The 15,004-nt window shown below is 43.4% G+C and overlaps 1 protein-coding gene across 1 annotated transcript in view; it reads right to left on the reverse strand.

Moving 5' to 3' along the window:
* Positions 1 to 15,004, reverse strand: part of Polr3C (RNA polymerase III subunit C) — a 155,482-nt gene that overhangs the window by 63,282 nt on the left and 77,196 nt on the right. Inside the window, exon 4 of the mRNA XM_068350018.1 lies at positions 2,412 to 2,553. Within this exon, the coding sequence (XP_068206119.1) occupies positions 2,412 to 2,553 (142 nt within the window). The remainder of the gene's footprint in view (positions 1 to 2,411; positions 2,554 to 15,004) is intronic.

Below are 15,004 nucleotides of genomic sequence, written 5' to 3' on the forward strand. Positions count from 1 at the left end.
CCTGTGGTTGGTGTCGTGGAAGGGGTATCTCTCCACTCGATGCCACTATTCCAAAAATAGCGGAGTTCTTCGTGTATTTGCGGGAAGAATGCGCCTTTCAGTCTCGGCAGTGAAAGGCTATCACTCAGCCTTAAGTCTAGCCTTCAGGCTCAAAGGAGTGGACATCTCTTCCTCGCTGGAACTTTCCCTACTCATACGAAGTTATGAACTTACCTGCCCTCAGTCGGAAGTGAGACCTCCTCCATGGATCGTGGTTCGAGTTCTCATGTCTCTTAAGAGACCTCCCGACGAACCATTACGCCAGGCTTCAGATCCACACCTAACTTGGAAGACGGTGTTCCTACTAGCTTTGGCCTTGGCCAAGCGAGACAGTGAACTTCATGGTCTCTCATATGACATCGCCCATGCAAGGGGATGGGGGGAGGTAACGTTCAGATTCGTCCCTGAGTTTGTTGCTAAGACTCAGAATCCGGGAGGGTCGGACCCTCGATTCGACTCTTTCCGGATTTCGAGTCTTCGTTCTATAACAGATGACCCAGACCATCCCCTACTGTGTCCAGTAAGGAGTCTGAGGCTATACCTCAAAAGAACGACTGCAGTTCGTCCCCAAGTGCAAGCTTTGTTTGTGAGCACTGGGAGAACAAAGAGGAGGGTCACCGAGAATACCATCTCGGCATGGTTTCGTAGGGTGATCCATCTGTCCCTGAATCCTGACCCTCCTCCGTCACGTCGCCCTAGAGCACATGATGTCAGGGGCGTAGCTACGTCCCTGGCCTTCAAGAAGAACTTTTCAGTGACGCAGGTTCTACAAGCGGGGGTGTGGAAGCGTCAGGGGACCTTCACAGCCCACTACCTGCAAGACGTGACACACAGGAGGCTCGATAAGTTCTCTATCGGCCCTGTGTTGGCAGCACAACAGCTGTTTAAAACCTCAGGCTCCTTAATGGACAAGTAGCAGAAGGTTGAGGGCACTGTTACCCGGTCTTAGTTTGCATGAATGAAAAGATTTGTCTGGCCCTTATTCTTTTCTTCATCCTCCACTCTCTTGGGGAAAGCAGCATCCTGGGTTCTCTGCACAGCTGACCTCGAACCACTGCAGGTAAACCATGTTTCCTTGTGCTCCTAGTATTAAGTTAATACTGACACGTCCCCATACCCTGACGAGGTGGTATTGGGAGAGTCCTTGCCTAAAGTTTCCATCTAAAGGACTTCATGTCAACTTCCTAGGACGAGTCACACTTCATACCTTCACACACAGCTTACGTAGGCCGCAGCCCTTGCATAGCAAGGTTCTAGCGAGGTGCAGGGACTCCTTATTGTTGAGTGCTGACAAACTCAGATACTGAGTCCCCGGGCAAAGCCAAAAGCCAATACTGGCTGGGGACTTACCTCCCTTCCTAAGGGGTGAGTCACCCATATTAAATAGCGTGGTTTGTATTTCAGTTACGGAACAAATGACAAATTCGTAGGTAATTTGTATTTTTCCTAAATATACAAACCTTAGCTATTTAATCAAACTTGCCCGCCAGCCCTATCCCCCGTGAAGTCCTACCTCTAAGCAAAGTGAGCTAAATCACAGGTGTGTGTAAGGGGGGGAGGGGGCAGCAAGTTACCCTCCCTACCCCCCGCTAACTAGCGGTAGGGTAGTAAACCCTCGTTAAAATTCTAATGGCTCGTCATTTCAGCTACGCCGAAAGTAATTACCCATATTAAATAGCTAAGGTTTGTATAGTTAGGAAAAATACAAATTACCTACGAATTTGTCATATTTATCCATTATCAACTTGTTTGAAGCCTTCAATGATGTTTCTTGGTTTTAATCCATGCTTTGTGAGAAACTTAATAATTGCTTTCATTTCCATTTTCCTACATTTTGAATGGATCAAGAACATTTTTCCAATCGTCTCAACACAAAGTCAGTACGTGAGAAAGATGACAGCTACTTATGCAAACTACGCAAGATTTTACACTCTGAAAAATTAACAATTAATCAAGAATTTTTCTACTTACCTACTTACCCTCAGGTTTATTCTTTACTTTTGTTTTTATTTTCTATAATAGAAAACCCTTGTTTGTAAAAAAACATCATTAATAACTATACGAGATAATAATCACCCATAAACATGATAAACAAATAAAATTACCATCTTAAAATCTATCAAAAGTGATAAATCAAGAATCGCCATGCATACAAAACTTGTTAAATACAATATAATAGTTCATAAATATTGAAAAAAAACTATTAGTTTCATTTAGATTTCAGACATGATAAAAAAAATTATTATGTTTCTAATATAATACACAGGGAAAACCATATACCAGAACAAATGTATTACAAACAATATTGACTGAAGGCTATTCTGATCAGCCCAGTGGTCACAAACCTACTGGATTCGAAGCATGGAACTCACCTATATAAATCTTCAGATTTGATGTCTAATTCTGGCACAAGTTTGTTTGGATCTTTGGGTGAAGGACACCGTATCACAAATTCATTCTCGATCAAATTCAGAAGATGATTACGTACAGTAATATGTCGCTGATCAAAACTACCTGTGATAAAGACACTGCATTTTTTTATTCAATTTCACAATAAACATATACATCTAGTAACTCCATAAAGAATTATATACTTCATAAAAAGTGGGTAAGTGGTAAGGTCACTGTCATACAAGTATCCTGGACCAGGGTTCGAAACCCGGCCAGTTAGATACTAAAGTTTTTGAGTCATTTCGCCTGGGGCTCTAATCCTGAGGTCGTAAAGAGAATCGAGACTTTAATGTATTAATATATATGGCTTATTTGAAATATGAAAAACACATTTAAATGTGCAAAATTTATCATACATCTATGTCTATATGTCTATATGTATATATATTATATATATATATATATATATATATATATATATATATATATACACATATACATATATATATACATATATATATATATATATATATATATATATATATATATATATATACTGTATATACATATATACATATACTGTATAAATATATATATATATATATATATATATATATATATATATATATATATATATATATATATATATATATATATTATATATGCACACACATATATATATATATATATATATATATATATATACATATATATATACATATATATATATATATATATACATATATATATATATATATATATATATATATATATATATATATATATATATTTTTGGGTGAGATGTCCATGACGTCCTGATGGAAGGTTCCTTCAGTAGCTTCCTGAGGGTATATATGACTACAGTAGATATTCCCAGAGAATTAAACTAAAGGTTTCACAGAATTCTAACTTCTGGCACGAGTACCCTAAAGGTTTCCCTTTAGGATATCATATATCAATAGGGGACGTGTGCCTGACACGCCACATGGCTATCTGCACCCCACATAGCGTTTACGCTTCAAGGGGGAAGGTGGTAAGTTATCTGAGAAGCCGTTGCAAAGTTATCCTCCTACGTTACTGTTACGGTACCTCGCGACGTAAACAAACAGCAGCCATAGCTGTCCGCCATCTTGACTGACGTCACGTCCGTCCACTTCATTCCGTATTCAGCGTTTCTGCCAGCCTCCACGATACAATATGAAAGGGAGGGGCCTGACAGGCTAAACTAGAACTAGTAGGGCGGGTCCATCAGGACGTCATGGCCATCTCACCCAAAAATACATTTTTTGCTTTGCTCAAAATCCGTTTTTTGGGCTCAAGCCATGACATCCTGATGGAAGTGTACCAGAGAATTAGTGTATCGTGGTTTTTCCCCATTTCAAAGTGCCTTCTACTTCAAACAATATTCCTTTGGTCTGGTGACCTTAGAAACCGTGACATCTCCGTTATATGTCACTACCAGTGGCATAAACAATGATATGGTTTCCTGCCCCCCTGGCAGGGAGGTCCTGTTTGGACAATAGGAACATCTTGAAGTACCCTGATGAAGATACACTCACCTGGATGCGAGGATCGTGCCGGTCTCGTGGACAGATCAGAAAGTTAAATATTTGTGTAGGAACAATATTTCACTTGCTTGGTGAGCATATCTCAGACATGATAAATATTATACATAATATAATAACAAAGAATTAGGGGCATTGAAACTCAGTAACAGCAATTTATTTTCACATGTGAAGGCGAAATAAGACGCATATGGTAAATAAAATATCTATTTTATTCAATAAATTGCAATAAAGTAAAATAAGGTAAATAATTTACAATAAAATTGTTGATTAACAGACAGATCATGAACTGAAAGACGGTGATGTGGAATCTGAAAGGGAAGAACTTGCCTTTATACACATAAGTTCCAGGGGAACTAAAGTCTTTAAGAATCACAATACACTTCATGTCCAAGAACATGTGGCACACGTGTTAGAATCTATGTCACTTCACCTTGAGGAAGAACAGTCTTTTGTGACACTTAGCACCTGAAATCACTATGTATCGCACTAGGGTCAACACAGGCACCCGTTGAGTTAAGAGTCCCGAAATAACTCACTGTTCTACGCAGCACTAAGGAGATGGTTTCAATACACTACCTGCTGCTACCACGAAACGTTTAACTTCGTGCACCTGCTTCGCATAGTGTTTAAAGAACACCCTTGAGGATTTCCAGCCTGTGAAGGATCGGAGGCTTTCAAAATCCATGCCTTGGAAAAAATTTAGGGAAGAGGCGACTTTCCTAGGATCATGACCTGCGGGTGTACTGTCAGGATCCGCTCTGCGAATAAAGTAGGTGATTTTCGCCCTTAGTTGTTTAAGTGACAGGTCACTACCCGATGTTTCTCCTTTAAAAAGCTGTCCTCCGCCAAAGTCTGAAGTTCTTCGAAGATAGACCTTAAGACTCTCCACTGGGCATAGAGAGACATCTTCCTTCAGAGGGCAGATTCTCCAAGGTCCCCATCTCTTGGTGGGGAGTTCGTTTTTGGCGAGAAACGTAGGGTCGGGGAAGAGGGTAAGTTCCCCTGTGTCGGCGAACTGTATCTGGCCCTCTTCTCTTGATAAAGCCACTATTTCACTGATTCGGGCTCTCGAGGCGAGAGCAAAAAGGAAAATCCCTTTTTGAGTCAAGTCTTTCAGAGGTCAAGATTCGTTGTCCAAGCTAGAGGCAAAATGGAGCACCTTATCCAGGGACCAGGTGATGGGTCTCGGTGGAAGTGCAGGACGGAGTCTAGCACATGCCTTCGGAAGTTTGTTAAAGATTTCGTTGGACAAATCTATTTGGAAGGCGTACAGCAGTGGTCTTGTCAAGGCCGATTTACAAGTGGAAATCGTGTTGGCTGCCAAGCCTTGTCCATGAAGGTGAATAAAGAAGGACATACAAAAACCTACAGAGATTTCCGTGGGATTTTTTGCCTTGACAAAGGATACCTACTTCTTCCAGGATGATTCATATTGCCTTCTGGTAGACCTTGTTTTGTATTCCTCTAGGAAGTCTAAACTTTTCTTCGAGATTCCAAACCTTTTCTTCACAGCTAGGGAGAGAAAATCATGAGATGAAGGTCATGAAGGTCTTGGACTTTCTTTGATGAATTGAAGACAGTCGACTTCTGCACCTGCTGGGAGAGCACTGGGCCCGGCAGAGGGATCAGCTTGGGCTGTAGCTCCAGGACTAGGGGAAACCAGTTGCTCCGGGGCCACTTGGGAGCCACTAGGGCTGCTGTTCCCTTGAAGGTTCTCAGTTTGGAGAGGACTTTCAGCAGAAGATTGGGTGGAGGGAACAGGTAAATCTTGGACCATCTGTTCCAATCCAGGGACATGGCGTCCACTGCTTCCGCTTTGGGGTCCTCGTATGGGGCCACATACCGAGGAAGTTGATTGTTGTCGCTTGTCACGAATAGGTCGATCTGCAGGTCCGGGACTTGACAGGAGATGAAGGAGAATGATCTTGCGTCTAGGGACCATTCCGACTCTATGGGGCTTGTCCTCGATAGAGCGTCCGCCGTCACATTGCAGAATCCTTGTAGGTGAACTGCAGACAAGTGCCATTTTTTCCTGTCCGCTAGGCAGAAAATGGGTAGCAGCACTTGGTTGAGGTGGGGCGATCTTGAGCCCTGACAGTTGAGATATCTGACCACCACGGAGCTGTCCAGAGTTAGACGAATGTGGATCGAAGGACGAGGGGATAGTTTCTTCAGAGTGAGAAGAACCGCCATGGCCTCCAAGATGTTGATGTGAAACGTCTTGAACAGGGGAGACCATGTTCCTTGAACTTGTCGTTGGTGGGAGTGACCCCCACCCATCCCTCTAGCAAGGCATCCGTGTGGATGTTGATCGATGGAGGTGGTGGTTGAAGAGGAACAGATCTTTTCAAGATCCTTGCTTCTGACCAAAGCTTGAGGAGTGAGCGAAGCCTGTTTGGTAGGGGTCTCTTGAGATCTCTTCGAGCGATGGATGCTTTTCGTCTCCAGACTCCTGAAGCATCCTTTAGCTGTGCTCGTAGCACTGGGTCTGTCACTGAGGCGAACTGTAGGGAGCCGAGTACCCGCTCCTGCTGTCGTCTTGAAATCCATTTGGATTTGAGAAGTCTTTTGACAGATCCAGCTATTTCCTTCCTTTTCTTCAGAGGGATGGAAAGGTGGTGTGACTGAAGATTCCAATGGATTCCTAACCATTGAAACTTCTGAGCTGGAGACAAGCAAGACTTCTTGGTGTTGATTTTGAAACCCAGATGTTCCAGGAATTGGGGCACCTTTCTGCAGGCACGCAAACATTCTTCTGATGATGGCGCCCAAACCAGCCAATCGTCTAAGTAAGCCATCACCTGGACACCTTGAAGGCGTAGCTGGTGGACGATCGTGTCTGCTAGTTTCGTGAAGATTCTTGGAGCAACGTTGAACCCGAAGGGCATGGCCCTGAAGGCGTAGTTTCTACTTTGGAGCCTGAATCCTAGGTAGGAGGAAGCTTGGTGATTCATTGGAATGTGCCAATAGACATCCGCCAGGTCTATTGAGACCGTGTAAGCCTTGTGAGGCAGTAGGGCTCTTATATGTTGAAGAGTCAGCATCTTGAATTTGTTGTTCGCAATGAAATTGTTGAGAGGGGACAAGTCGAGAATGACTCTGAGCTTGTCTGAGTCCTTCTTGGGAACACAAAACAGTCTTCCCTGGAACCTGGTGGACTTCACCCTCTTGATCACCTTCTTGTTCAAGAGTTCTAGGACATATTCTTCTAGGATGGGGTTGAGGGCTGGAAGAATTGGTGGAAGATTGGAGGTGGTTGTATCCAACTCCACCCTAGTCACTTCGTGATGATGCTGTGTACCCAAGGATCGAAGGTCCAACGATCCTGAAAGTGGCGGAGTCTTCCTCCCACCGGAAGCACTTCATTGCTTCTGGTTTCCCAATGGTTTACCACCTCGGCCGCTTGCTCCCCTTCCTCCTCTACATCTGGAAAGACGACGAGAGGAGTCTCTGCCGGAGCCTCTACCTCTGGGACAAAAGGTAGGACTGTCTTTTGTAGGCAGGAGTGAAAACTGGTGATTGGGACACCACTGGTTGAGGGACCAGCTGAAAGGTCTGCTGTGGCTGGGCTACTATCTGGGGAGTAGTGGGAGCCGGAAACTGGCATTTGGCTTGACGCTGTTGGGGTCTAGGCTTGGAGGATTTCCTCTTAGGTTGTGGACCTTCATCCTGAGAGGACTTCCTCTTCCGGGACATGCCCCACTTGTTGAGAAGGTTCCGGTTCTCAGTGGCAGCCTTGTCCACAATCTCCTTTACCAAAGCTGTTGGGAAGAGATGTTTGCCCCAGATGTAGGAGGAGATCAGTTTCCGGGGTTCATGCTTGACGGCTGCATTGGCGAACCCGTACTCTCTACAGGCTCTCCGGGCCTTGATGAAGCTGAACAAATCCTTCATCACGGTCGCAAGGTGGGTCTTAGCAAGAACCATGTAGAAGTCCGGGATCCGAATGTCCCCGGCCATTGCCTCAAGTTGAACTTGATGGGATAGGTAGGCAGCTAGCCTCTCTTTGGTGTCTTGTTCCCTACGTAGCAGATGGTCGTTAAGCTTAGGGAGATCTTCATTAAACTGACGTCCAGCGACGTCAGGTTCCAGCTTCCCAACCGTGAAAGTAAGCTGGATATCCTTCCAGCTTTTATCGTCGGGGGTTAAGGCAAGGGAGAGAGGCCTACACTCCTCCAGTGTAGGGCAGGGCTTTCCTTCCTCAACCGCCTTCAAGACCACGTGTAGAGCCTTTTCCACGAAGGGAAAGACCATGGTAAGAGGAGCAAGAAAGGATGGATGCTTCTTGCTCAACGCTGGCATCTTGGAGTTAGTGAAGCCTCGACTCTTGAGGCAATCAGTCAGCATAGCCTGGGCCTTGGAGTGCTCGAATATGATCACTTCTTTAGGTTCGGTCTCCTCCTTGGAGGCCGGTTTGGACTTAAGCTTGACGTAACAGTCCGGATATGCCTCAAAGCTAGGGTAGAACTCTACCTCTTCAAGGGGAACGGCACCCATTTTGTCATTAATGAAAATGCGCCCCGTCGTTATTGGCATGTGCTCGGCATACCTCCAGGGATTTGACACAGAGCAAGGAGGAAGCTGTTTGACCGAGAGTTTCTTCGGTTGCTTCCAACCCATGAAATGCCTCATGAGGTCCTCTTGACCTTTGCGGAACCTCTCGTCCATGAGTGCTACCAGGACCTGGATGGTATCCTGGGTGGTCGGCAGCGGAGGAAGCGAAACAGCAGAGGTCGAGGGAACTGGCTCCTCGACCACAGCAGAAGCAGCAGAAGGTGCTCGGGCGACCTCGCCCTCCGAATCAAGGAACTCCACTTGATCCTCCTCTTCTTCTTCTTGACCCTCAGCCATGAGGGTCCTTTCGGTGTTATCGGACACAACCGACATCCTCTCCACCTCGCCGATATGACAGCTTTGGAGAGAGGCCGCAACGTCCGGCAAGAGACTGCACAAGGAGGCACAGAATATGCTGGAAATGTTTTACCGTACAACCGTATACAATAGTCTTCATTCTATGGTATGAAATACCAGAGGAGTACTGGCTACTATACATAGCTGCATAAAAATGACTGCCGGCACAGGGGCGGCAGTCGGGAGGGGTGACTGTCCACTGTAAGCCAAGGCTAGTAGCGCCGGCAGACTGACGGCGAGCCGGAGGCCGGTCTAGCGCCGGTAGAAACTCAACTAAATGTGAACCCATCGTTGCCTACATACCAAGTGGCAGAGAGACAGGAAGACACTTTGGGAATGGCGGATCGCCGGCAGGACGGCGGCCCCGGCAGCCAGTAGGCAACCGGCAATGGTAGACCATCACTGACGTCATCCAATGAGGCAGGTGGAGGCGACAGTGGGCCAGCACCGAGATAGAGAGAAAGGTAAGGAGGGAAGATAAGGAAGGGTAATACCCGGTACCCAAACTAATCCTCCTCCGGAAGGAGTGTTCACATGAAAGGGGAGGATACACCTATCATCCGGCAGCAGAGAGGCGGCAGACGGCTATGTTGCCTATGGCAGCCCAAGGGAGGGCCAGAGAACACTCAAAGAAGGGAGGTCTTCCGCCGGCAGGCCGACCGCCGAAACTGTCCCATAGTTCAACTATGTTTGGGAAGTGTAGCAGAACGGACCACCTAGCAGAAGAACACAGCCAATCCCACAACACGCTGGCAAGCGGTGGAGTTGTAGGATGGCGGACAGGGGAGTGATGGCAAGCCAACACAAAGGGACAGAGTGGGGGAGGGGGAAAGGGCCCTGAGAGGGAGTGATGAAGGGGGGACGTAGCGCCCCCTTACACTCCCAAGAGAAGGTAATCTGTTTATAGGCCAGCCTATCTAGGGGGGAGAGAACGCTCTCCAACCTAGGGTAGGTTAGCTCAGCTTAGGTACGGCACTAGTGTCCTGTCCTAAACTATAAAGAAACAGAATCTCACTGATTGCCTAACCTAGGCTAGGAGAACCATTCTCCCAGACCAGGCAAGACAGGGGTAGGACAAGTCGCTAGGCTACAGGGAGGAAGGGCTGTGACCCAACCAAGTGCAGACTAGGGGGAAGGGCAGAACCCTTCTGCCTTCAGCCTCCAGCCAGGACCAGTAGGAGAAAAACATTCTCCTAAAGTGAGCTGGGGTGAACGACAAGTACCCTGGGGTTCTGTCCCAACTCAAGCCATGAACAATGGCGAGGAGAAGGAAAGAACAATCCTAGCCTAACCTACCCGAATGTTATTCAAGGTAAGAGGGCTAGGATGTAGCCTAGGCTACCACAGAGGGAGGAGATTACCTTAATTAAGGTAACTGGGGAGGTAAGGAGGCATACAAGGGCCCCAACGTTAGGTTAGGGGCAAGTGAGTCGATGATAAGACCACCCAAAACCCCTTGTATGGTCCCTAGAAGGCGAAATAACACATGTGCAATCACTGAATCTTGTATGAATAAATGCCTAAATTTTCATTTCGTAAAATAACACTAGGAACATTTATTATATCATGCAGGAAGTATACATGAACACTTAGGCATCGAGCCTAGGGGTTAGGCTAGCAGTCTAGCAAAGGATTCGGCTAACTATGTTCGCCGAAGAATACCAACAGCATAATATAACTAATTCCTAGCAATGAAGACTAAATAACTAATGATATTTTAATTAGTTATTAGACCGGGAATGCTGTTCTGGCTAACTAAAAAAGCATGCGAGGCAAACAGCAGCGTCACAACATGACGCCTCCGGTCAAGGCACAGCTCCGCCACAAAACACAAGATTTAAGGATAAAAAATCGTTACTTTACAGCTAGAGCTTATCTATACAATACAAGAATATGGTACTCAACTTTCCAGAAGAAGGCGAGGCTGAAGATTGCGACATGACGTAAGAAAAAGCTTAAACTGGGAAAAACCAAACTATGCAGGGACGCTACCAAAAACGGAATGAAGCGAACGGACGTGACGTCAGTCAAGATGGCGGACAGCTATGTCTGCCGTTTGTTTACGTCGCGAGGTACCGTAACAGTAACATAGGAGGAAAACTTTGCAACGGCTCCTCAGATAACTTGCCACCTTCCCCCTCGAAGCGTAAACGCTATGTGGGGTGCAGATAGCCATGTGGCGTGTCAAGCATACGTCCCCTGTTGATATACGAAATCCTAAAGGGAAACCTTTAGGATACTCGTGCCAGAAGTTAGAATTCTGTGAAACCTTTAGTTTAATTTTCTGGGAATATCCAATTTAGTCATATATACCCTGAGGAAGCTACTGAAGGAACCTTCCATCAGGACGTCATGGCTTGAGCCCAAAAATATATATATTTGTATATATATATATATATATATATATATATATATATATATATATATATATATTTATATATATACATATTTATATATATATATATATATATATATATATATATATATATATATCTATATATATATATATATTTATATTCATATATATATATATTTATATTCATATATATATATATTTATACATATATCATATATATACATATCTATATATATATATATATATATATATATATATATATATATATATATATATCTATATATATATATATATATATATATATTTATTTATATATATATATATATATATATATATATATATATGTGTGTGTGTGTGTGTGTGTGTGTGTGTGTAGTAGGTTGGCCAGGGCACTAGCCGCCCGTTGAGATACTACCACTAGAGAGTTATTGGTTCCTTTGACTGGCCAGACAGTAATGTATTGGATCCCTCTGTCGGGTTACGGTTTATTTTTTCTTTGCCTACACATACACCGAATAGTCTGGACTATTCCTTACAGATTTTCATCTTTCCTCATACACTTGACAACAATGAGATTACCAAACACTTCTTCACCCAAGGGGTTAATTACTGTATTTCAATTGTTCAGTGTACTTTTCTCTTGGTAAGGGTAGAAGAGACTCTTTAGCTATGGTAAGCAGCTTTTCTAGGAGAAGGACACTCCAAAGTTAAACCATTGTTCTCTAGTCTTGGGTAGTGCCATAGCCTCTGTACCATGGTCTTCCACTGTATTGGGTTAGAGTTCTCTTGATTGAGGGTATACTCGGGCACACAATTCTATATTATTTTTTTTCTTACTCTTCTTTTTTTGAAATGGTGTGTTAGGCAGGCTTATCAGAAGGGCTATGGATGCCTGGTGGTTTATCAAGAGGTTGTCTTTTCCTTATCTGATTCTTTTTCTTCTCAAACCATCCTTACTGTCCTCCCTTCAGTTGAAGTGGCTATCCTGGAGGGTATTTAGCCTTGCATGGTGAATCGGCTCCTCCATGTTGACCAGTTTTTCCGACTTATTTTTCTATAGTCTATTGATTTAATTAATCACTTTATTTATATTTCTTTACATAATATTTTTGTTATAATTCTTGTTAATATAGTTTTTAAGTAAGATGTCTCTTTTTTTATTACCATTAATTCTTATGCTGTCTGGAGGCATTAAGCAAAATCCGGGACCAGTACGTCCTAGATTTCATCAATTTCGTCTACTGTATTGCAATATTCGTGGTCTCCATGTAAATGTTCAAGTCCTTACAGTTGCGTCCAGACAGTATGATATTCTTTTGTGCTCAGAAACTTTGGTTTCTAATATGAGGCACTCATCTGAGCTCCTTATAACTGGTTTTAAGAAACCAATAATGTTGAAACGTGATGCTATCCCTAGGACCAGGGGAATGGCGGTGCATATTAGGACTGAGTACCCTGTTTCTCATAAGTCCTGCTATGAATGTGGATGTCATGAGATTCATGTAATAAAAGTTTGTGGCAGGTATAACAACTTTTATTTGTGTTGGATCTACGGAATTCCAGACATGGATGATTCTATCTTTGATTGTCTTCTTACCATTATGGCTAAGATACAAGAAGATGATAGAAATGCTTCTTTTGTCTTTGTTGGTGATTTCAATGCTCACCATAGGGAGTGGTTAAGTTCTATCTCTCCTACCGATTGCCATAGCTTAAGAGCTTTAGACTTTGCCTCTGAATCTGGCTGTGAGCAAATCATAAGTGAAGCTACTCACAGGTCTTGTAATTACTTGGACCTCGTATACACAGACTCCCCTGGTGTTATAACATGTAAGGTTGGTTCTCCAGTCGGGACATCTGATCATGCCTTGATTTCATTAGTAGTGAAGACTGAGCAGCCTCTCCCTGATGTATCATACTCTTGTAAAATTTATATGAAATCTCAAGCAGACTGGAATGGGATTTTGCATGATCTTATGTGCTTGAATTGGTCGTAATTATATAATAGTGTTGATCCTGTTGTCCCTTTGAATGAAAATCTAGTCAACATAATTGATAGGCGTATCCCTTCTCATGTGCTAAGGTACCGAGTGAAAGACAAACCGTGGTTCAATGATGATTGTAGACGTGCTTATTTGGAGAAGCAGGAGGCATATCCTCTTTGGAAGGGTAACAGATCAGAATTGACCTGGAATAACTATACTTAGCTTAGTAGGTTTGCTCAGAGAGTTTATGCTTCAACAGAAAAGGAATACAATTTAACCATAAAAGAAACCCTTTCTGGTACAACTCAAGAACATAAATGATGGTCTACCCTTAAATCTGCACTCTTTGGTGTAGATGCAAAAGTTCCTCCTGTACTTAAACCAGATGGCTGTCACTCACTGTCCAAAGGAAAAGGCAACCCTTTTGGCTGATGTTTTTGACAGTAAACAGAGTAATGAGAAACTCTAACTTCCTCATTCCTGTTTTCCTGAGGCTTAACTAACTAGTTTAGCTTTCGATCTCGTGAAATTGAAGCTCTGTTGTTGATCCTTGATGCTTATGGAGGTGTAGACCCAAATGGTATTTTTACCTTGTTATTTTATAAAGACTGCAGATTTCTTAACTCCAAAGAAGAGGAGCTTTTAGCACTTGTTGGAGAATTGGTAATGTTACTCCTCTATGTAAATGTGTTTGTGTTAGCTCAAGTCCAACGGCTTACCACCCAATTTCCATAACTCCCACATTATCTAAAGTTTTTGAACGTCTTTTGGTAAAACGTCTTAAAAGGTTTGCAGAAGGTAATCATCTATTCCCTAGTTTGCAATTTGGTTTTCGTACAGGCCATGGAGCATGTGATGCCCTTCTTACAATCTCTAATCCTGTACAGAAATCCCTTGATTGTGGTCAGGAAGTTCGTATGATTGGCCTTGATTTTAGTGCTGCCTTTGACTGTGTTGATCATGAGGCCCTTGTTATCAAACTCAATATGGATAAATATTAACACAACATCGTGTTCAAATAGAAATAAATTTCTACCTCATACTTGGGATCGAACGCTAGCCCCTTCTAATGAAGGTTCCAATTTCTTTTATGGTCTCTAGTGACATGGTTGGTTTCGACCTGGCCTTTCATTAGAAGGGGCTAGCGTTCGATCCCAAGTATGAGGTAGAAATTTATTTCTATTTGAACACGATGTTGTGTTAATATTTATCCATATTGACTCATTAGGGGTAATTTGAATGAATTACTACCAATTGTGTCACGTGGTGGGCCGGGAAATTGGGTAAAACTCGCTGGTATGAGACTGATGTCTCGCCAGGTAAATCCTCGGACAGCTAGGTAGCGTCAGGTTCCAATTTCTTTTATGGTCTCTTGTGACATGGTTGGTTTCGACCTGGCCTATCATTAGAAGGGGCTAGCGTTCGATCCCAAGTATGAGTTAGAAATTTATTTCTATTTGAACACGATGTTGTGTTAATATTTATCCATATTGACTCATTAGGGGTAATTTGAATGAATTACTACCAATTGTGTCACGTGGTGGGCCGGGAAATTGGGTAAAGCTCGCTGGTATGAGACTGATGTCTCGCCAGGTAAATCCTCGGACAGCTAGGTAGCGTCAGGTTCCAATTTCTTTTATGGTCTCTCGTGATATGGTTGGTTTCGACCTGGCCTTTCATTAGAAGGGGCTAGCGTTCGATCCCAAGTATGAGTTAGAAATTTATTTCTATTTGAACACGATGTTGTGTTAATA

Source organism: Palaemon carinicauda, chromosome 26 (assembly GCF_036898095.1).
Source record: "Palaemon carinicauda isolate YSFRI2023 chromosome 26, ASM3689809v2, whole genome shotgun sequence".
Classification (NCBI taxonomy): domain Eukaryota; kingdom Metazoa; phylum Arthropoda; class Malacostraca; order Decapoda; family Palaemonidae; genus Palaemon; species Palaemon carinicauda.